Source organism: Corylus avellana, chromosome 1 (genome assembly GCF_965113065.1).
Source record: "Corylus avellana chromosome 1, dhCorAvel1.hap1.2, whole genome shotgun sequence".
Lineage (NCBI taxonomy): Eukaryota > Viridiplantae > Streptophyta > Magnoliopsida > Fagales > Betulaceae > Corylus > Corylus avellana.
The window spans coordinates 15,352,172-15,375,208 of record NC_142490.1 but is presented as its reverse complement, the minus strand read 5'-3'; the positions used below and the strand labels follow the sequence as shown (position 1 = coordinate 15,375,208).

Here is a 23,037-nt window from a genome sequence, read left to right as displayed (position 1 = left end):
TGAAAGTCACTAGTTCGAATCCCCCTCTCCCCTCTTGTGCGGACATGTCAAAAAAAAAAAAAAAAAAATTATATATATCTTCCTTATCTCTTTTCTTATTCATTCCACTACAAAATAGGTTACCCATTACAACAGCAAATAACTTATTTATGAAGAAACCCATTAAAAAAAAATATACATTTATGTATGTGATGATTCCCTCTGCCTTGCAAAATCAAAAGAGAAATAATTGAACCATAGAAGATCATGCAGTTGAAGCATTTGTGTGAAGTGAAACCAAGGAGGCATAGAAGCCGTCCTTGATTTTAATCAAATTGTCATGCTTCCCTTTCTCTACGATTACTCCATTTTTAACGACTGCGATTACATCTGCATTCTTGATGGTGGATAACCGATGGGCCACCACAACCGTAGTTCGGTTAACCATGACCCGGTCCAATGCATCTTGAACCACTCTTTCGGATTCAGCATCTAGTGCACTCGTAGCCTCATCTAACAGCAATACCTTTGGACTTTTGATCATTGCTCGTGCAATGGCTACACGTTGTTTTTGCCCTCCAGACAATTGAACTCCACGTTCTCCTACTATTGTATCATAACCCTGCATTTTGCAAATTATAGCAAGCATATTTGAGATTTGTAAATTGATTTTAATTTGCTTTATAAGTAAAAATATGGGGTGACACCATAGTCCCACGTCGGGAAGATAAAATTGATCATATTAAACTTCATAAATGGTTCTAAGTAGGGGTCATTCTCGTGTCGGGCTCGAATCATATTCTCGTGTCGGGCTCGAATCATGTTGAAGTATGGATATAAGACTATATAAGTCAACTACGATCCAACTTGTTTAACCTTCAATCCTAATCCACTAATTTTGTGTTAGGTTTGTGTCGAATTAACCCTAATTTGTTAATTTTGTGTCAGACTTACAGGTCGTGTTAAAAATTACCAACCCTAATTCTAAGGTCCGCAGATGTAACTAGCACTTTTCGTGAGTATTTATCCATGGTATGTCACAATGCTTAATTTGGTTTGTCCTAACCTGTTGTAAGCCACTAATGAAGCTATGAGCATTGGCCAACTCTGCTACGGCTACAATTTCTGCCTCAATTGCTTTTCCTTCCTTTCCATATGCAATGTTGGCACGGATGGTGTCATTGAACAAAATTGGCTCTTGACTTACAAGACCCATCTGCTGCCTCAACCACTTCACCTGAAACTTGTCAATTTCAACCCCATCAAGCGTGATATGACCAGAATCAGGATCATAGAATCTTTGCAACAATGAGACCACTGTGGATTTCCCACTCCCACTTTCTCCAACCAGGGCAACTGTCTGAAAGAAGACATTTAATACCATTATAGTGAGTTTGTATCAGTAGTTCTAAAATGGGAAGCAAGCAACAACTTTTGTGGAACAAATGTTTACCTTGCCGGAACCAATAGCCAAGCAGAGGTCTCTGAAAATCTGAACATCTGGCCTAGATGGGTATTTAAAGCTTACATGACGAAGCTCAATTTCTCCCTTCAGATTATCCATTGTCATGCCAGACTCATCACTTGGATCTATCTTTGACTTCCTGTCTACTATCGCAAATATGGAAGCAGCAGAGTTCCTGGCTTTGCCAGTGTCTGGACCCATGGAGCTTGTTTGAGAAATTCCCATAGCAGCCATGGTCAAAGCAAAGAAAACCTGCAAACAAATTATGAAATATCCCTTGTGAGATTATAAAGTTAACTTGGTCTGAATGAATCTTGTTTTAGATTTCTCCTGTTAGGAAACAAACACTTTCGATAAGTTTGTTAAACGTAGAAGGAATCTTTACTTGGAAAACATCTGAGAATGTTGCCTTTCTAGCCTCAACAAGTCGAGCACCTGCATAGAAACTGCAAGCGTACACAAGAAACAGCAAACTAAAAGATGTCCCATATCCTATTCCAGTGATCAAGCCTTGCCTAATCCCTGCCTGCCTTGGGCCCTCACATTTGGTTTTGTATAGATGCATCACCTTCTCTTCCGCACAGAAAGAAGCAACTGTTCTTATACTCCCAACTGCATCATTAGCAACTTGGCTTGCTTCCTCGTACATCATCTGCAACCATATAAACTTATATTTTGAGGAATCAACTTTCAAAATAATTAGATGTGCTTGAAATGGATGCTGGGATTTTTTTGAACTAAAAACTCTCAAGTGAAATGGCTGAGTCCATGTTATTCAATTATGAACTTGTATAGCATGCTGGAGTCACAAAAGAAGAAGAGTTTATTAGTTTTACAGCATACCTTTGCATCTTCACTGAATCCTTTCATGAACTTCAATTGAACATATCCATTGATTCCAATAAGAGGAATCAATGCAAGGACAATAAATGCCAACTGCCAACTTGCAACAAATGCAATGACCAAACCGGCAACTGCTGAAGCAATAACATGAAGCATCTGACCAAGTGCATCTCCAACAAGGGCACGCACTGTTGCTGCATCCGCTGAGAGCCTAGCACCAATTGAGCCACTTGAGTGCTCAGGCTCATCAAACCAACCAATCTCCATGCGAACCAATTTCTCAAAACACATCACTCTAATACGTTCGACTAACTTAGACCCTGCCACAGAAAGGAGGTATGCTCGTGCTGGAATTGACAGAAATGATACCACACCAAGGATCACAAACATCATTGCCCAAAAATTTGAATCCTTTCTCAGTTGTTGAGGTGGTTCAAAAAATGATTTGATTACCCTCGAAAGCATTATACCGAATATTGGAAGTATTGCGCCATTGATGATTGCAGCTATAGCCCCAAGAAGAAGAATTGGAATCTCTGGCTTGTTGAGGTAGGCAAGGCGGCGGATTGAGACCTTTGGAAATTTTTCTACTGGTTCTGCGGCCACTGCATCATCATGGACGGGGGTGCCTTCTGTTGGCAAACCAAATGCTGTGAGAGAAAATGAATGGCCACTGCCACTATTCAGCGATGATCCCGGACTTAAGGATCTTAGGAATGACTTTCTTTGACTGTTTCTCAGACTTGACTGTCTAAATAATTCAGAAGTAATTTCGGATTTGTTTTGATTGTCTGCAGATTGTTCTGACTCCTTGTTTACTTCTTGCAAGCGTATAAGCTGGAAGTATGCTCCCTCAGGATCCTTGATCAGTTCTGAGTGTGAGCCTGATGATTGACAAATACGTTTTTAGGTGATATGTATCTTCCATTCTGGAGTAATCCATGGTTCCAACGTTTATCAGAAATGAAAAAATGATCTGGGTATTTTCAAGACAAACTGAGTGGCAAAAAATCAATGCATTGTAGTACCATCAGCAAAATTCTTTTTCCTATGTCAAATTGTACTTTTCATCCAATATCAACAGTACAAACCATTAGTTCAAAAAGTTACTGCATTTATACATAATGATGATGTTATTTATATGTTAATGAAAAATTCTGATTTGAATCATGTCCCCAGATGGAGTTGCAATGTGTTGGAAAGATGAAAGATTTAGGGTATGAAAAATCTAAACACTAGGTCTGATCTAGGTGATTGGCTTTACGTACATGTGAATGAATAAAAGGAGTCTGGTATGACTATACTGTACTATACCTTTTTCAACTATCTTTCCACTGTGAATGACTGAAATCATATCAGCATTCCTCACCGTGCTCAAACGATGGGCAACAATGATAGTAGTTCGGTTGACCATAATCCTGTCCAATGCCTCTTGCACAACCCTTTCAGATTCTGCATCAAGTGCACTTGTGGCTTCATCTAGAAGTAAAATTCTTGGGTCTTTCAGAATTGCTCTTGCTATGGCAACTCTCTGCTTCTGACCACCAGAGAGCTGTGTTCCATGCTCACCAACCATAGTATCTAGTCCCTGGATGCAAAAGTTCAACATTAGAGAGTAAATCAACAATATCTGTGGTGATCAAGAAGAAGACACTCTTAAATTCCAATGAAGGGGGGCCAAAACTTGAAACCTGAGGCAATTTATCAATAAATTTAGCAGCATTTGCAAGCTCAGCTGCAGCTCTTATCTCTTCAACTGTTGCACCATCCTTTCCGTATGCAATATTCTCCTTAATGCTGCAATCAAACAATACAGGTTCTTGGCTAACAAGACCAATTTTCGCCCTGATCCATTTAAGCTGGAGGTCTTTGACGTTAATACCATCAATAAGAACTTCACCAGCCTGTGGGTCATAGAATCTCTCTAGTAGACTGATCACTGTTGACTTCCCACTTCCACTTTGTCCAACCAAAGCTACAGTTGTGCCTCTATGGATATAAAGAGAGAATCCACTGAATATTTTCTCATCTGGTCTGGCTGGATAACTGAAATCAACATCTCTCATCTCTATATCTCCATGAATGTCATCCAAAATTTTCCCCTTCATGTCATAAGCATCTATCTCTGGCTTCCTCTTAATAGTCTCAAACATTTTATAAGCTGCAGCTTTGCCAGCAGCAAAGGCACTCATGCAGGGAGATGCCTGGCCTAGGGACCTGAAGCACGTGGTAGCAAAAGGCAAGAAATGAATAAAGAAATGAACCAAAGAAGTTATACCATACAAATGTGAATAAGGTTATGGGTGTGCATGTTTCCTTCTTATCTAGGGAACAAAGAAGAAGAAATTTTTCCATCCATGGGTAACAGAGGGAATTCTGTCTTTATTAGCAACTGCACTTACTATATATTGGGAGATAAAAAATATTCAAATTGCAGCTTACATAGATCCAGTCAACACAGCCATAATCACGTTTAGCACATCACCCCCTTTGTATCCTCTATCCAGTATCATCTTTGATCCAAACCATACTGCCATACCATAGCTGCTGAACATGACTAACATAACCAATGCAAAACCTAATCCGGAGACCAAGCCTTCCTGAACACCAGATTTATACGCAGTTACCAGGAACTTTTTGTAATTAGTTATGGCTTTCTTCTCCCCAGTGAATGATGCAACCTAGATAAGAGCCAAGTGGTCGAATCAGAAGTTTTTTAGAAAATAACCGCAATGTTAAATACGCTTTGCCTAGAGATAAAATACAAAACTCCCAAGGCATACAAGATAGTTCTAATAATATGACATACTGTTCTGATTGAGCTGATTGTCTGTTCAACTACATTTGCTGCATTTGCATAAGCACCCTGTCCAACGGTTGCCGTCTTGGATATGAAGATGGACATAAGACCACCAGATGCCACAAGAAGAGGAATTGAGGATAACAAGACAAGGGTAAGAAGCCACCCTTTGAAAAATGCTACAACAAACCCCCCAATGAATGTTGATACCAGCTGCAGACATTTCCCAACCTGCGCAGGCAAACAGACTCTTATATCTACAGGATCTCATTTACATGCACAAGATGAATAAAACTCAGGGTGACTTTTTGTGCAGCTGTGTATTTTGATGTAATTAGTGCAGCAGTATAGTACCTTCTCACCCATGGCATCTTGTATAAGAACAGTGTCACCAGACATTCTCCCAACAACCTCTCCAGTGTTTGTTTCTTTATCAAAGAAAGCCACATCTTGTCTCAAAATAGTCTTCAAATACAAACCCCTTATTCGTGCAGCCTGTCTCTCTCCTGTTACCATCCAGCAAGCCACCTCTGACAAGAACAAGGACAAGTTTCTTATTTCTCAATGCCTTATAGATGAAAGATTTTCTTTTATGCTTTAAAATTTTTTAGTGGTTTTCAATGTAGAGTGTACTTACGTAGGAATCCTGCAACACCAATACCAGCTGCCAAGTAGACAAATTTTAAACAGACCTAAAACATTACCAGTAAACTAATCAATGTCATCTTCATATCTAAAAATTAGCATATCAGAAAGTGAAGAGGAAAGGTTTAAATGCATGCTTACTTAAAATCAAGATAAACTTTTTCAACAGAAGCACTAGAGAATAGCATTGCTAGAAGTTAGATGGCATATTTTAAAATTTTACTTCATCAGAAGTAGTTAGAACAAAACCAAATGTTCAGCTACAACTTTCCAGTGACAAAGATTGAATTTGACCTCAAAATTTAAGCTTGTGGAGCATAATGTTACCTTGGAAACTACACGAACGACGTCTTGGCCGTTCTGGTTACTTCCCAAAACATTAATCATTTCCCCGAAGAATATTGTCATAAGGGGCAGACCTAGCCCATTCGCAACACCGCCTATTGTGCCAACAATCATCAAGATGACATCTTTCGAGTCTGCAAACGAGAACAACTTGAGAAAGGGAACAGTTTTGGTATTCTGATCTTCTTTACTCTTCTCCGAGTCTTCTTGATCACCAATCATGTCAGGGCTTTTCTCTGCTTCTACATTGTCTTTTAATGTTGCAGCCTTATGCATATTTGTTCTTCTATTCAATCCATTCTCTATCTCCATTTTACCAACTCCACCTGCGCACCACAATTAACCACTGAAATGAACAACATAAAAAATCAGGGACTAACACAAAGGATGATTAATGACAAGATGCCTCATGACATAAGAAATACAAGCAGTCCAAAAGACCTGGGAAATCTTAGTTGTAAAAGACCAGAGCACTGACAAATCTTAATTAAAATAACACAGAAAGTCAACACCCTTGTATATATTCTATAGTCCAATGTTCATATTCACCTAATACTTACTCCTGCACAAACAGAGAAGCTAGCCAAACATATTATGAAGTTATACATATGAATTCCTTTTTTTTTTTTTTTTGTAAAGTCGGTTATAACCAAACATACCAGGAAAAAGTAAATCAACAGAAGGCTAATATGTCTATCCAGTCGCTTGTTAAGGTAAGAATTTATTCACAACTAAACCAATTTACTACCATACAATCAAGCCAAGATAATAATCAAATGCACAAATATAGTATTTTTAGGAGTAAATATTCACAACTAAACATCCTTTATTAGAACCAGTAAAAACAAATGATGACTAAAAATTCCAATCAACCTAATCAAACATCAACAATAATACGACAAGCAACGATCCAATAGAGAGAGAGATGCTTTTAGTAAAGATTTCAAACAAAGGGTGAGCAAGAAACATGATGAGTCAAACAAAGGGAAGAGGAACGAATCTTCAGCACTTGTATGAGTAAAACAGATTACGAAATTTTGTACCGATGGCTCATATGCCGAAAATGGAGGAAAGGGACCTTTGGTGGGTATAATCATGGATTATAAGGAATTATTGATTGTGCTTTGCTGCTCCATGTGAACTAGAATCAGTATTGCACCAACAGCTCTATGCTTTGTGATTGGTTGCAGAGAATGAAAAGACAAGTGAAAAAGTGGGTACAATATATGACTGTTGCTATCTAGTTAAAGCCATACAAATATGCGCAACGTGCTTTGCAGCATGAGGTTAACTATAAAGGATACACTTTTGCTAAGAAAGTCAGTAAAACTTTACCTGTTTGTGATAAAAGAGAGGAAAAAGAATGGAACTTTTGTTCTGTTCTTTGACACAATCAAAATCTCTGCAGCCCTGTGACTCCCATCTACATCAAATGCTCTGCAAAACTGAAGTTGCCGATCCAAGTCATTACCAGCAGTCTACAACAAACACAGTGAGATCTTCATATCATAATCATTAAAATGAACAAAACCCGTATGCCAAAAACAACCAAGTAAAGAAGAAATGAGCTATTGAGTGAGATTTATTCACCAAAAGGTCAAAGGAATACCTGAAACTGCAAGTTTCTGGGATTCAGGAGCCGAACATAACTGCACGTCGTGGATTCTGTGTTTGAGATATGCCAGCACATTATATCTCTTTTCAATTGGGTTGTCATCATCATTTATAGATTATAATACTCTTCTAATGTAATAACCATAAGAAGCCATAGCTATTTACTTGGTCAAAGACAGTCGGTTTCACTTCCTGGTGGCTTATCGAAGACAATAAGTCCCACATGGTTCACTGCAATACAGCTTTACCTTCTTCTGCAATCAAACAAAATATATAGATTTCTTCTTGGTAGAGGCAACTGCGTGTTTCTAATGAAAGTTTTTTTATTATAAACGAACGAAACAAGTTGACTATAGAAGCATCACCAACCAAGAAATGCTAATTAACCCTTTTTTTTATTTCTTTTCCTGAATATTTTAAAGTAGATTGATGTTGCAAGATTTTGAACAACTGGAATGACAAATGAAAAAGACATATTAGAAGCAATCTTGGGATGCTGCTCATAGGTGGAATCCATGTAAGTCTAACAATATTAGCTAAGCAAGTATATCTTTTCTTGTTTCCTAGTGTACTAAACAGTCTAAACCTATCATGTACTCTATATCTGCATTTGTATCTCATTATTCAATTTATGTACAAACTTGGGGATTTCTCTTTTACCCCCCCACAAGTTATATAGATCTCCATAAACCACCGTTCATTTTACGGCATTGGAAACCGCTACTAATAAGGACAAAGTCAGAAATTATTATGGCCCGCCAGGAGCCAAAAAATTTTGCTGCTTGAGCCCAATACCTTATAATTTTTTTGTTCTTAGGAATTGAGGGGGGGGGGGGGGGGGGGGGGGGGGAGGGGTGGCTACATTGCACTCATTTTATGTGGGCTTTTCATCTTTTAAATATAAGATTAAGGCTTCATTTGGTTTGCAAAATAAACCTTTGAATTGGACTAGTTAACACTAGGTATAGCTAGTCCTTTGTTTGGTAATACTCTATTCCTGGGAATAGTCTATTCCCATGGGACTACTAATCCAATACACACAGGGTTAGCTAAGCTACTCAAAAATGAGTGGCTTAGCTAATCATTTCCTGTGGAATTAAATTAATTATATAAATTGCCACAAAAAACCCCACTTGTGGGATTAAATTTTGTTCTCTCTCTGATTCTTCTATTCTATATTTCTCTCTCTCTATGTATATATATCTCCGTTTCTCTTTTCTCCGTCTCTATATTTTGTTCTTTCTCTTTTTCTATCCCTCTTTATATTTTCTCTCTGATTCTTCTGGTACAGTTTTTCTGCAAGTGCAAACAATTTTTTTTTTTTCTCTATGCTGTCTCCCTTCTCTGTACCGTTTCTCAGTTTTTTTTTTTTTTTTTCTTTTAATTCTCTATACCGTTTCTCTCTGATTTTCTTCTCTCTGTTTCTTTATTTATGTACCTTTTTTTTTTTATTCTGTTTCTCCGTATCTCTTTTTTCTCAGTTTTTTTTTTTTTTTTTCTTTGACGGAGAAACAGAATCTGCAAGGTTTTTATAAAATACAAATATATTTTAATCTGTTTTTTGATTTCTTTGGATTCTCTGTACATTCTCCAACTATATTTTTTTGATTTCAAGATTGAGTTTGATTCTGTTTTCTCCAACTATATATTTTTTTATATAAATAATTTTGTAGCATAATTGCAAAAAAAAAAAAAAAAAAAAAGGCCACATTCCTGACATAATTAAAAAAAAAAAAAAAAAAATTATAGTAAAGTTGTTTATATTAAAAAAAAAAAAATTAAAAAAAATGAAAGTCCTTACTAATATAAATTGTATTTGTATTATAAGGGTATTTTAGGAAATTTGATCACAATATGATTTCATTTACCAACATACTGCATTGTACCAAACGAAGAAATATGATTAGCTAGTTTATTTCAGCTTTACAACCAAACAAATGAATAGGAATAGCTAATCTATTCCACAATCTTCTATTTCTAGTAGTAGCTAATCATTTTCCAATGGATTAGACATTCCGCGAACCAAACGAGGCATAAGGTGACGATCTCATCATGGCAATGTAATGAAGGAAGGACTAATCAATTTAAAATTTCATATAATCAATTATAAAGCATAGTCTCACTTAGGGGCCGTTTGGGATTGCGATTTCAATAAGTACGATTTTAAAAATTGTGTTTTTAAAATCATTACTTTTTAAAATTCAAAAAGAGTTTGATAAAACATATTAAAAAATATATATTTTTTTTTATCAAATATTTACTATGCAAAATTGTGATTTTGATTTAAATTCGAGCTTTTTCAAATAAGCACCCCTTAACCTACTTATAGAAATTACAATTTTTTTTTTCTTCTTATTTTAAATTAAGTGATTTTCAAATCGCAATGTTAAACGTCCTACGTTTTGCGATATATTTAAAAAAAAAAAAAAAAACAAAGTATTCTTGCAAAATCGGAATCTCAAACGCACCCTTAATAAAAAAATTAATGTAGAACTAAGTACTCATGTGTGCATTCCATAATTCATTCACTATATACATAGACTATTCTCTTTTTTTTCTCGATGTGGGACTAAGGTAAAGAATTTTTTAGCCACTCAGTTGTAATATCCTATGGAATCCAAGATTTTGCTACACATATCCCCTTTTCATTTCACACTAGAATTGATTTTACTTTTCTAAGAAGGTTGTTGATGAAGAGAGGAACAACTGAGATACATTGGTCAATGCATGGGAAACATTGACTTTAAATTTTGCTAGTAGTACTCACGTATGACTAGGTAATGATATAGTGCACGCCCGCATCAACAGCGATGCACGCCGGGTGTAAAATTTTTTATTATTTTAATTTTAAAAAAAAATTCGGGAGACGTACCACCCATGACTATATATCTAAAGAGTTAGGTGAGTGCATATATTTTTATTATTTAATTAAGCATAATTATTATGAAAGAGGTAATTATTAAACAAAACAAATATGCTTAGGATAAATAAACATCATAAATTAATGTAACAGTAGTTGACGTGATAGGGTGCTATGTCATTTTCTTAACGATCATATCGACAATGTCAGTAAAGACAGTAACCAATAACCATGACAAGATTGGATTTTTGTTTTTCATTTATTTTTTTAATTAAGAATTATAGTATTACTACTCAGAAAGGTTAAACAGATATTGTTAAATTAGTATGATAAAAATATTGGATTTATTCAGTTGTCGTTGAGAGGGTTAATTTCATATTCAACTCTATAATTACGCGAGCATTATTAATTTATTGACTCTTAAGCTCTTTCCCTCACTACTAAAATCAACAGCTCCTCTGAATATATCAATCCATCGCCATCAGCTTTGCCAATAGAAATCTTTATCCCATTTCTTGAAGCTACCGTTTACTTAAGAGTTGTTTAATCCTCCTTCAAAGTTACATCATAAGTTACATTATAAGCCACTTTAATCATCTAGCACAAGGATCGGTTTGGAATTGCGGTTTCAATAAGTGCGATTTTAAAAATAGAGTTTTTGAAATCTCTACTTTTTAAAATCACAAAGGCATTTGATAAAAACATGTTAAAAAATACTTTTTATTAAATATTTGTTATGTGAATTCATAATTTTAGTTTAAATTAACACTTTTTCAAATAAGCAACTCCTAACCTACTTATTGAAATCGCAGATTTTTTTTCCTATTTTAAATTAAGTGCTTTTTAAATCTCAATGTCAAACGCTTTACGTTTTGCGATATCTTTTAAAAACGCAGATTATTCTTGCGAAATCGCAATCCTAAACGCACCCTAAGGCCCAACCTCAACCAATATGACTCAATCGGTGGGGGTTTGTTAATTTTTAATTTTTAATTTTTTTTTTCACATGTCTGCATAAGATATGAAAAGAGAATTCAAACTAGTGACCTATGTTTTATGAGGCATAGTTCTCAGTCGATTGAGTTACTCATTGGAAACTCGGTGGGAGTTGGTTAATCCTTCATTTACAAGACATTTAAACATGAATAAAAAATAAATAAAAAATAAAAAAGTTCATACGTAGTATTTTCTTCAAGACAATCTTGGTTGTACAAGAGGTTACACGTTATAGGAAATCATGCAGGACTTTTGAATGCTTTGATCACAAAAGATTCTAATGAAGCCCCTACATTTGTAAGTAATATGACTATCATATGAACATCATTTTTTCTCTCTAAACCCCAAAAAAATTGTCACTGGATGCTGACAACTTTTGAGCAGCAATCCAAAACACATAGAACCAATATTATAACGAAAAAGGATTTAAAATATATAGGAACAAATATGTAATACGAAAAGAAGCCAATCATGTAGTCGAAGCACTGGAGTGAAGTGCCACCAGGGAGGCATAAAATCCATCCCTAATATTAATCAAACTTTCGTGCTTTCCTTTCTCCACAATTACTCCATTTTTAACCACTGCAATTAGATCTGCATTCTTGATTGTGGATAATCGATGAGCCACAACAATTGTTGTTCGGTTAACCACGACTCGGTCTAATGCATCTTGAACCACTTTTTCAGACTCAGCATCCAGTGCACTGGTAGCCTCATCTAATAGTAATATTTTTGGACTTTTAACGATGGCCCGTGCTATGGCGACACGCTGCTTCTGCCCGCCGGACAGCTGCAGTCCTCGCTCCCCAACCATGGTATCGTAACCCTGCATTTTGCATTGTAGCAAGACATGAGGATTAAAGGCAAGCACCCACATTTGCAAATAAAGGGACTTAGTACGTTGTACAGTTTTAACAATGATAATATGATAGATTTTGAAAATTGATTTGCATTGCTCTAACCTGTTGTAAGCTACTAATAAACTTGTGGGCATTGGCCAACTCTGCTGCAGCTATAATTTCTGACTCAGTTGCAATTCCTTCCTTTCCATATGCAATGTTGTCGCGGATGGTTTCATTGAACAAAATTGGTTCTTGGCTCACAAGTCCCATCTGCTGCCTTAACCACTTGAGTTGGAATTTTTGAATTTCAGTTCCATCGAGTGTAATATGACCTGAATCAGGATCATAAAACCTTTGCAAGAGCGAGACCACGGTGGATTTCCCACTGCCACTTTCTCCAACCAGGGCAACAGTCTAAAAGAAGATATCAAGACCAGTATGATTTGAACTTGATCAGCAAGCTAGTTTTAAATGAAATGCTACTTGACAAAAGTTGAAAAATACAATCCTACCACTAAACTTTACCTTGCCAGAATGAATAGTCAAGCAGAGGTCTCGGAAGATCTGAATATCTGGCCTAGATGGGTATGTAAAGGATACATGACGAAGCTCAATTTCACCCTTTACATCATCTAATTTCATGCCGGACTCCTCACTTGGGTCTATCTTTGACTTCCTGTCCATTATGGAAAATATGGAAGCGGCAGCACTCTTGGCTTTGCTAGAATCAGGAGCAAAGGAGCTTGATTGAGAAATTCCCATGGCTGCCATGGTTAAGGCAAAGAAAACCTGCAGATCATACACTCTTGTCAAAGTTACTAAAATATCATTTGTGAGTGTTAATTTTGAAGTTAGTCAAACATCTTGTGACAATTTTATTTTTTCTATATAAGTAATTGAAATATCATTGACAATCTTTAATACATATGGGAAGAATATATACCCGGAAAACGTCTGAGAATGTTGCTTTGTCAGCCGCAACAAGTCGAGCTCCTGCATAGAAACTGGTTGCATACACAGCAAACAGTAAGAAGAAAGATAGCCCAAATCCTATTCCACTGACCATGCCTTGCCTTATCCCCGACTTCATAGGGCCTTCACATTTCTTTTTGTATAATTCCATCACCTTCTCTTCAGCGCAGAAAGAAGAAACTGTTCTTATACTTCCAACTGCATCATTAGCGACCTGGCTTGCTTCCTCGTACTTCATCTGCAACCGTTCATAGTAAATCAACTCGCAAAGAAGAATTCTACAACATCATCAACTTCAGATAAAATGAAGCAGTAGCTGCCTGGATTTGTAAAATCAACAATATCTAGGTGTTTTCAAATACTTTCCCCTAAACCTTGTACAGAATTTCTACTACTTTTTTCTTTTAGCAATGAAAATGCTTAATGTTTACCATGCTGGAATCATGAATAGTGGAGGCATTAGTGTTAAGAGTATACCTTTGCATCTTCGCTGAATCCTTTCATGAACTTCACTTGAACATATCCATTAACTCCAATCAAAGGAATCAAAGCGAGGACAATAAAAGCCAACTGCCAGCTTGCAACAAAAGCTATGACCACCCCAGCAACTGCTGAAGCAGCATTTTCCACCAACTGACCAAGTGCGTCCCCAACTAAGGCACGAACTGATGCTGCATCTGCTGATAGCCTTGCACCAATTGCACCACTTGAGTGCTCAGGCTCATCGAACCAGCCTACCTCCATGCGAACCACCTTCTCAAAGCACATTACTCTAATACGCTGGATTAATTTACACCCAGCCACACCAAAGAAGTATGTCCGTGCTGGAATAGACAGAAAAGCTGCTAGGCCAAGGACCATAAACATTAATGCCCAAAATTCTGAATCCTTTTTTAGTTTGGGAGGGTCGAAAAACGTTTTGATAACGCTGGAAATTAGTAAACCAAAAATTGGAAATATTACACCACTGATGACTGCAGCTATGGCTCCAATTATAAGCACTGGAATCTCAGGCTTGTTGATGTAGGCAAGGCGGCGGAGTGACACCTTTGGAGATTTTTCTGTGGATAGTGGAGGATTTTCTTTTTCTGTCCATGCAGTGTCCGGTCCATTAACTCCTGTTGGTAAGCCAAATGATACGGAGAATGAGCGGCGGCGACTACTATTTCCGGCTCCAGATGATCCCCGACTTATGGATCGTGGGATTGACATTCTTTGACTTGAATGTCTAGCAGATTCCACCGTAATTTCTGATTTGTTTTTATCATCTAATGCATGTTCTGACTCTTTGTTTACTTCCTGCAAACGTATAAGCTGAGAGTATGCTCCTTCGGGATCCCTGAGTAGTTCTGAGTGTGAGCCTGGTCAATTGAGAGAGACATTATAATTCAGAAACATAAGTCAACTCTCTTTCACACCAAGAATAGTTTGAGATTCAAAAACTAATTATGAAATAGGACGCACGCATGCCTGTATTTGTTAGATACCTTTTTCAACCATCTTTCCTCTATGAATGACTGCAATCATATCGGCATTCCTTATTGTGCTCAAACGATGGGCAACAATGACAGTTGTCCGGTTGACCATAATCCTGTCCAATGCCTCTTGCACTATTCTCTCAGATTCTGCATCAAGTGCACTTGTAGCTTCATCTAGAAGTAAGACTCGTGGGTCTTTTAGAATTGCCCTTGCAATGGCAATCCTTTGCTTCTGTCCACCAGACAGCTGTGTTCCATGCTCACCAACCATGGTATCTAATCCCTGGAAGTGAATTTCAAAAATCCCAAAGTAAATTAACAATTTTTCTGACAATGAATATGAACCAAGGTCTTAAAGTATAACCACGTAGACTGAAAATTTATACCTGTGGCAATTTATCGATGAATTTGGCAGCATTTGCAAGTTCGGCTGCTGCTCTTATCTCTTCAGTAGTTGCACCATCCTTTCCATATGCAATGTTATCCTTAATGCTGGATGCAAATAATACAGGTTCCTGGCTGACAAGACCAATTTTCTCCCTAATCCATTTAAGCTGAAACTCTTTGAGGTTAATGCCATCTATAAGAACTTCACCAGCCAGAGGATCATAGAATCTCTCTATCAAACTAATCACTGTTGACTTCCCACTTCCACTTTGCCCAACCAAAGCTGCAGTTGTGCCACTCACGATCGAAAGAGAGAATCCATCGAATATTTGCTCATCAGGTCTGCTCGGGTAACTGAAATAAACATCCCTTAACTCAATATCTCCACGAATGTCATCTAATATTTTTCCCTTCATGTCATAAGCATCTATTTCTGGCTTCCTCTCTATAGTTTCAAACATTTTAAATGCTGCAGCTTGACCGGCGGCAAATGCGGTTATGCAGGGTGATGCCTGGCCTAGAGACCTGAAATATCAAAAAGCAATAAGAAAGAGAGAAATAATTAAGAAACTATGATTTACAAATTGACATGCACTTTGCTTGCTTGTTATGAAACCAAACCAGAAGGAACTTTCCCTTTAAATGGTACAATTAGGATTGTAAATATAATAGCCTATGAACATGCTATTGGAAGATTTTTTTTTTTTAAAAAAAAAAAAAGAAGAAGAAATGTAGCTCACATGGAACCAGTTAACACAGCAACAATCACGTTCAGCACGTCACCCCCATTATATCCTTTATCCAGTATCATCTTTGCACCAAACCATATAGCCAAAGAATAACTCAAGAACACCACTAACATAAGCGTGCCAAGACCAAATCCAGTAGCCAAGCCTTCGTGAACACCCGATTTGTAAGCTTTCACAAGAAATTTGTTGTACTTAGTAATAGCTTGCTTCTCACCGGTGAATGATGCAACCTATAAAGGGACAAATTAAGTTTAAGATATCATAATTGGAATAGACTGACATACTATATTGAAGCATATGCACCAAATATCTGAGGCAACATGACGTACTGTTCTAATTGAGCCTATTGTCTGTTCAACTAGATTTGCTGCTTTGGCATAAGAATTTTGTCCAGCGGATGCCATCTTGGATATGAACAAGGACATAACTGCACCAGACGCCACAAGAAGAGGAATAGAGGATAACATGACAAGGGTTAGAAGCCACCCTTTTATAAATGCTATTATAAACCCTCCTAAGAACGTTGACACCAGCTGCACAAATTTTCCAACCTGCACAAACAGAGACTTGTTAAACCCACCCCGGCCAGAATCATGTGCACAAAGATGTAATTTGATGCAATTGTAGCAGCAGCACTGTAGTACCTTCTCACCCATTGCATCTTGTATGAGGACAGTGTCACCAGACATTCTCCCAACAACCTCTCCAGTGTTTGTTTCCAAATCAAAAAATGCAACATCTTGTCTCAATATAGTCTTCAGATACAAACCCCTTATTCGTGCAGCCTGTCTCTCCCCTGTGACCATCCAACAAGCCACCTCTGAAAAACAACAAACATACATTTCTCAAATCAATAACCGATACATATGAGCAAAGAGCATCTGCAAGCAATAAAAAACTTTAAAGGGAATGGAGAAATGACATGTACTTACGGAGGAATGCTGCCACAGCCGCTCCCAGTCCCAAGTAGACAAATTTCAAAGCGACCTATTTTCAAGGAAACCAATTTGTCACATCTTCATATCACAATTGTAAATTGTCAGAAAAGAAAGAACGGGGTTGGTAATATGTCCCTTAGTTTGCAATTCAAGCTCCAGTAGTTTATGATACAACTAGCTGGAATATATCAAATTCTAACCTCCAAAAAGTATTTAAAATCATAAATCAAAAATTTAAATGACATGTTTCAGTGAAAAGATTCAACCTTAAAAATTAAGCTTTTGCTGGGAATTCTTACCTTGGAAACTACATCAACCACATCGTTGTTATTCTGGTTTTGCCCAAAAGAATTGACCAAATCCCCAAACAACACAGTCATAAGAGGCATGCATATCCCATTCCCCATGGCACCAATTGTGCCAATGATCATCAGCAAAATATCAGTGGAATCTGCGAAAGCGAACAGTTTGTGAAATGGAACCGTGTTAGTTTTCTCATCTTCTTTGCTCTTCTTTGAGTCTTCTTGATCATCAATAATGCCGGGTGTTTTCTCTGCTTCTGTCTTTCTTTCTGCTGTGGCGGCTTCATCATTATTTGCTTGGCCACCCAAGCCATTTTCTACCCCCATATTATCAAATCTGAGATACTAATCCAATTCTCAGCTACTTTATTCAGGATAAACAGAATTTATATAGCTCCTGCAGGACACAGTTAATGTCAAAAATCAGCAACTAAGGAAATATTTTGCAATATTTTCTATGTATCTAACTGACCAAATCCAAGACCCTTTGGTTACATTCCATAGATTTACATTTTTAATATCTTAAACTAATATTAAAGTACCCCACCGATAGAGAAAGCCGGCAATTATGGATACGAGACAATAGATATGATCATTACAAGCAGACACCGACAGAAAACAATCATCTGGAAGCTCAAATGCCGATCAAGGCCCTTGTTTGGTACTCCCCATAAGTTACAAATTCCCTACCTTTAAAATTCTTGGCTTAGACCAAGAAAATAACAAATTGTTCCCCACCAAGTGGAAAGAAACAACAAAGATGAGAGAGAGAGAGAGAGAGAGAGAGAGGTTGGTTGCTTATTATTGTCTTATAAAAGTAAAACGTTGAAAAATCTAAAAACGGGTGCCCATGAAGCGTATTATTACGGTCAAAAACAAAGAAATGAAGGAATGAATCTTGTTCTGTTTTGGTATGATGATACAAAGATCTCCGCAATCAAAGACTCTGAAAAACAGAAACTTTCTATTTAAAAGCATCACCAGTATATGTAACCATATCATTTTTAACATAAGAGTTTACATATAATGAAAAGTGAAAACCTTTAAATGAACAGAAATATAAAAACCCATCTACCAAAAATGAAGGACAAACGTGCCGTTGAAAAAGATGAATCCTTTAGAATGATCAAAAGGGTACCTGAAAGAACCAGTGTCAGAGATCCACGGGTTGCTCAGCTTAAGGATGCTCTGTTTCTTGAGCTGTTCTAATAAGAACATATGTATTATATATATAAACTTGTCTTTGCTTGAACAACAAGTACGACTATTCCTGCATCCTGAATCCTCCTACCATTAGAGACGAAGGAACGTGAAAGTCATAATAGCACATTAGCACTTCATAGTCAAAGGTGCCGGATATTTCACCTTTTTGTCAACCAATTTGGAATTTTTTATTTTTTCTTTCTTTCTGACTATTAAATATATTGCTTTGTTTTCTTTGGCTCTAAGTTTGATTACCTATATATATATATTGCTGGAGAGCATGAAAGAATTAATATATTAATCGTTTTATTAAAACGAAAAATAGAAGACAACTTTGACACGCTACTTTCAAGCTGCACCTGCCATCACCCGTCCAGAAATGAACACAACAGCTTCCTTTTTCACATATAGTTGTTAACTTGTTTTATTATTATTATTATTATTATTATTTTTATCTTTTCTAATAATATAATGGTTTTCAAATGTTTTATGTGGTAAGCGACAGGAAAGACAACACAGAACAAATCCCAAAAAAAAACCAACTACTTATAATTAGATTAAAAAATAAATAAAAGAACAAAAGCTTTTTCATTTTTTAATGTTTTGGTTAGATGCCCATCACTCATGTCGTCTAATCAAATAATATCCGCTTTACCTTAAGAGGAATCATGAGATTTAAATGAGTAACTAGTGTATAAAAGTGACATGTGTCACTTTTTTTAATAACATATGAGATGTACATGTTTTTTTAATAGAATTTATTCTAACTGTCTTTACTATTAAAAAAATATGTGCATTTCATATATTCAATGAATACATGTCACTTTTATACATTAGGTTAAAAGAAATTCCTCCAACCTAATTTGGAAAAAAATTTGTCCTTTAAATAATATGACTGTGAGATATACATTTCTTTTGACCATGAGTAATACTATAAGTCTTCCTAGAATCCTCCTAGAGTCATCACAAATGTGATATGACTTTTAAAATTACCAATAGATCAAAAATCAATAAATCACATTTTAAATTCAACGGTGATTTTAAAAGCCACATCACATTTGAGATGATTCTAGAAAGACTTTAGGAAGACTTATAGCATTATTCATTGACCGTCATTACGTGTTTTTTGAAATTATTCTTCCGAAGTTTATAAACTCTCAACTTAGGGTATTAAATTTTTAATTTTTTGTTATATCATTTATATGTTAGAATTTTTCGGTAAATCTTAATAAAATTTTCAAAATGTCCTTTTTTTATTATTATAAAAAACTGTAAAAATTCAAACATTAGCCGAGCTTTAACGGAATTTGCAAAAATACTTACGCTTGAATCTTTGCAATATTTTTTTATTTTTTATAAATTTGAAAAAAAAAAATAGTTTTTTGAAAATTTTCATAAGATTTAACAGAAAATTCTAACGAATGAAGACATTGCAAAAAAATTGAAATTTCAATACCCTAATTTGTGAATTTTTGAACTTCAAAATTAATGATAATTTCAAAACGAGCTAAAGTATAGAAAAAATTTGTGAAGTTTTTTCTAAAAATATATAATATTTTTTTAGGGAATTTGGGCCAAATATATATATATATATATATATATATATATATATATATTCTCAGTAGCGTGATGGTAATTATGATTTCAACCAAAAAAAAAAAAGCAATTGAGAGGTTCATGAACGAACGACAAAAGGAAGCAACCCCGAAGGGTAATGTTAGTAGAAAGTTAGACATTGGATAATGATGCTTCTAGAAGATTGGTATCTGTCCACTTGTCGCAACTTAAGATTGTTTTGTACTCGCTCTTTGATTGGCGAGCTAAGCTTAGAGGCAGAAGAATGGCAATCTAGAAGCCTCAGAGAGACAGAGAGTGGGAACCACTCAACCACAGACTTGGTAGAAGAATGGAAATCAATTTTTTTTTTTTTTTTTAATTCTTTACATTTATATTATATTTTTCATGAGCTTTAATGATTTTCTATGTTGATGATACCGTGGGAACCACTCAACCATTCACATTGTACCTATCACGACGACGTGTGGGAAATTGTATGAAATTGAGATTTCTTCTGATTGAAGAGAAATTGAAAAGTTTTTAATTGTTAATATAAAAGTTTAAATAATTTTATAGATAATTAAATTTAAAATAAAAGACTATAATTAATAATTAAAAAATCTTTAATTTTTTTACAATTTGAAAAGATTCGGATCCTAACAAAAGAACAGTGAAATTAATAGCTCATAAATGAACGTTTTCAGGAAACTTTGAGGTCTCACCTCCCATTGAATTTCCTCCTAAGAAAGAGGAAGATTCCATGTCTTATTTCATTTAGATTTCTCCACAAGTTTAGATGGTAGCACCAAACACCTCCCATTGAATTTTCTCAATGGGAAAGAGGAAGATTCCATGCCTTATTTCATTTCGATTTCTCCACGAGTTTAGATGGTAGCACCAAACACCTCCCATTGAATTTTCTCCTAAGAAAGAGGAAGATTCCATGCCTCATTTCATTTCAATTTCTCCACAAGTTTAGATGGTAGCACCAAACACTAAGCAGAATATATTCCCTCTTTTTTTCTCTTTTTTATTTTTATTTTAAATGTAGGTGAGCTTACAAATAAATAAATTATAACACATTCTTCTATATAATTATTGCACGACTAGCTATGTCATTGGTGCACTTAGAGCATCTCTAGCAATGAATTATAGTTTAGCTACTCAAAATACCACTTTTTTAGTTTAGCTACTATTTTTTTCGCAATGAACTCTAACAGACTCTTTATTTTACGATGCCTATTTTATTTAAATATTATTTTTAATCTATTTTTTATTATTTTTTCCACTCCTCTCTCTCTCTCCCTCACCACAAACTGTATTGAACCACTTAAAACCACCATTTTGGAGGAATCAAACCACTTGAAACCCATCAAGGTGGTGTATGGAGGATGAAACTCTGTGGGTGGCCGAGTTCTGGCCGCCGGTTGTGCACCGGTCTTTTCTGCCAATTGTTCTGATCGGATAGATCGAAACCCAGAAAGGCTCTCGGCCGCTGCCCCGTGGTCATTTGGTCGTTGGGTGGCAGCCCTATAGGGACAAGGAGATGTTATTTTAACTAAAAAGTTAGTTTACATGGTCTCTTGGAGATGCTCAATGCTCTTGGTTTCTATCTCCTCTCCTTCTTCTATAATACATTTTTTTTTCTATATAATTATTGTGTGACTACGTATGTCCAAAGACGGATGAACCCCCACCTAGGGAGAGGGACTGTTATAGGCCATGCCCCGCTCAATTCCTAAAAACAAAAAATAAAAATTAAGGTAGAGCTAGTTGGCCCCCCAGCATCAACATTTTTTGGCTTTTAGCCCCTACCCATAATAGTTTCTAGCTCCATCTCTGAAATTAGGATTATCTCAAGTTCATTTGAATTGAATAATATACAATTAGTTATATTTGCGAGGTATTTTTGTTCGCTCAAAATGTAAAAAGATAAAAATACTCTTTTAATATAATTAATTAAATATTGTTCAGTTCAAATGATTGGTAGAGGATATGTTCTCATCCCTGAGCCCACCACTCATCGTTTAATTAATTATTTGCTTAGAAGGTGCAATTCATAGCTAGAGTTTGAGCTGTGTGGCCCCTACATGTTAAAACTTAATTATTTTTTTGATAATTTGCAGGCTACAACAAATAATTTGTAGCAGCCGTCTCTAGGCAGTGCCAAGCGATAAAGGAGATGGAATTAGACTTTTAAATTGGCTTTATTTTATATCTTTTCCTTGTGTTTTTATTTTTAATTTTGTCATCTCTCTCATCTTCCTTTTCGTTAAACAATAAAATTTTGTGACTTTTAAATTGGCTTTTTATTCTTAAGTCTTCGTATTTAAATCGAAAACTAGTTGACCATGATCGATCACAGAAAGATAATTGATCTATCATTAGGTTTCTGACACCTAGTGATCGATCACTCATGCCAAAAAAATGGCCCGAGTGTCAAATTAGGCACATTTTTTTTTTCTAATTTTCATGCCAAATGTATCTTATTCACCCTTAAGTTCGACTTAAAAATTTCTCAACCTTAGTATAGACCATAGTATTACATTAATTCCTTTCCCCTCATAAAAATTTAGTCAACTCCATCTACAAAAATTGGTCCAAGGCTTCACCTTCTGGTCCTCGGTTTGTGTCCTCATAAAAGTGTTGAAAATTGTCAAGTAAATCGTAGTTAATTGAGTGATAGTTTGAAACTTTGAAGGGCAAGTATAATTTTCAAAAATATTAATAACAATTTCATGTATGTGTAAAGCACTAGCTAGTTTACATGCACATGCACAACCCCCATCTAAGTTCACATATGCATACGATTTGTAGTAACTACGTTAATTGGTCTAAAAACGTGGACAAAAGTCTTATTCATTTCAAATAAAATTGGTGGTATCATTTTATTATCAAAATTTATAATCAAAACTATTTATTTATTTTTTTTAAATCGTATCAATATTATATCATAATGTAACATCATATATATATAAAAAGATAAACCAAATTTAAAAATTGGAAGAGAGGAGGATCCGGATCCCCTCGAATTCCCTAATCAAGCATCTAGACTGTTGGAT

At 35.7% G+C, this 23,037-nt stretch overlaps 2 protein-coding genes across 4 annotated transcripts; both read right to left on the bottom strand.

The window, feature by feature from the left end:
- Nucleotides 1-72: 72 nt before the first annotated feature.
- On the bottom strand, nucleotides 73-7,796 carry LOC132171354 (ABC transporter B family member 11). 3 transcript variants are annotated; one of them, XM_059582649.2, is made up of 14 exons: nucleotides 7,687-7,796; nucleotides 7,413-7,555; nucleotides 6,060-6,423; nucleotides 5,725-5,779; nucleotides 5,442-5,617; nucleotides 5,097-5,318; nucleotides 4,730-4,968; nucleotides 3,979-4,504; nucleotides 3,602-3,875; nucleotides 2,288-3,171; nucleotides 1,830-2,096; nucleotides 1,433-1,696; nucleotides 1,046-1,339; nucleotides 73-601 (listed from the first exon to the last, which is right to left on the bottom strand). In XM_059582649.2, exons 3-14 carry the CDS (start codon nucleotides 6,387-6,389, stop codon nucleotides 245-247), a joined length of 3,888 nt encoding a protein of 1,295 aa, XP_059438632.2. In that variant the 5' UTR covers nucleotides 6,390-6,423; nucleotides 7,413-7,555; nucleotides 7,687-7,796; the 3' UTR covers nucleotides 73-244. The 3 variants fall into 3 exon arrangements, with proteins under 3 accessions (XP_059438632.2, XP_088369006.1, XP_088369008.1); XM_088512880.1 differs by having other exon boundaries at nucleotides 6,060-6,403; XM_088512882.1 differs by lacking the exons at nucleotides 7,413-7,555; nucleotides 7,687-7,796 and adding an exon at nucleotides 7,121-7,165 and having other exon boundaries at nucleotides 6,060-6,403.
- Nucleotides 7,797-11,923: 4,127 nt separating this feature from the next.
- Nucleotides 11,924-18,604, bottom strand: LOC132168882 (ABC transporter B family member 11). Its single transcript, XM_059579964.2, has 13 exons — nucleotides 18,354-18,604; nucleotides 17,213-17,612; nucleotides 16,908-16,962; nucleotides 16,620-16,795; nucleotides 16,305-16,526; nucleotides 15,967-16,205; nucleotides 15,226-15,751; nucleotides 14,849-15,122; nucleotides 13,839-14,722; nucleotides 13,333-13,599; nucleotides 12,915-13,178; nucleotides 12,510-12,803; nucleotides 11,924-12,373 (listed from the first exon to the last, which is right to left on the bottom strand). The coding sequence occupies exons 2-13, from the start codon at nucleotides 17,540-17,542 to the stop codon at nucleotides 12,017-12,019; spliced, it is 3,888 nt and encodes a 1,295-aa protein (XP_059435947.1). The 5' UTR covers nucleotides 17,543-17,612; nucleotides 18,354-18,604; the 3' UTR covers nucleotides 11,924-12,016.
- Between the last annotated feature and the right edge of the window lie 4,433 nt (nucleotides 18,605-23,037).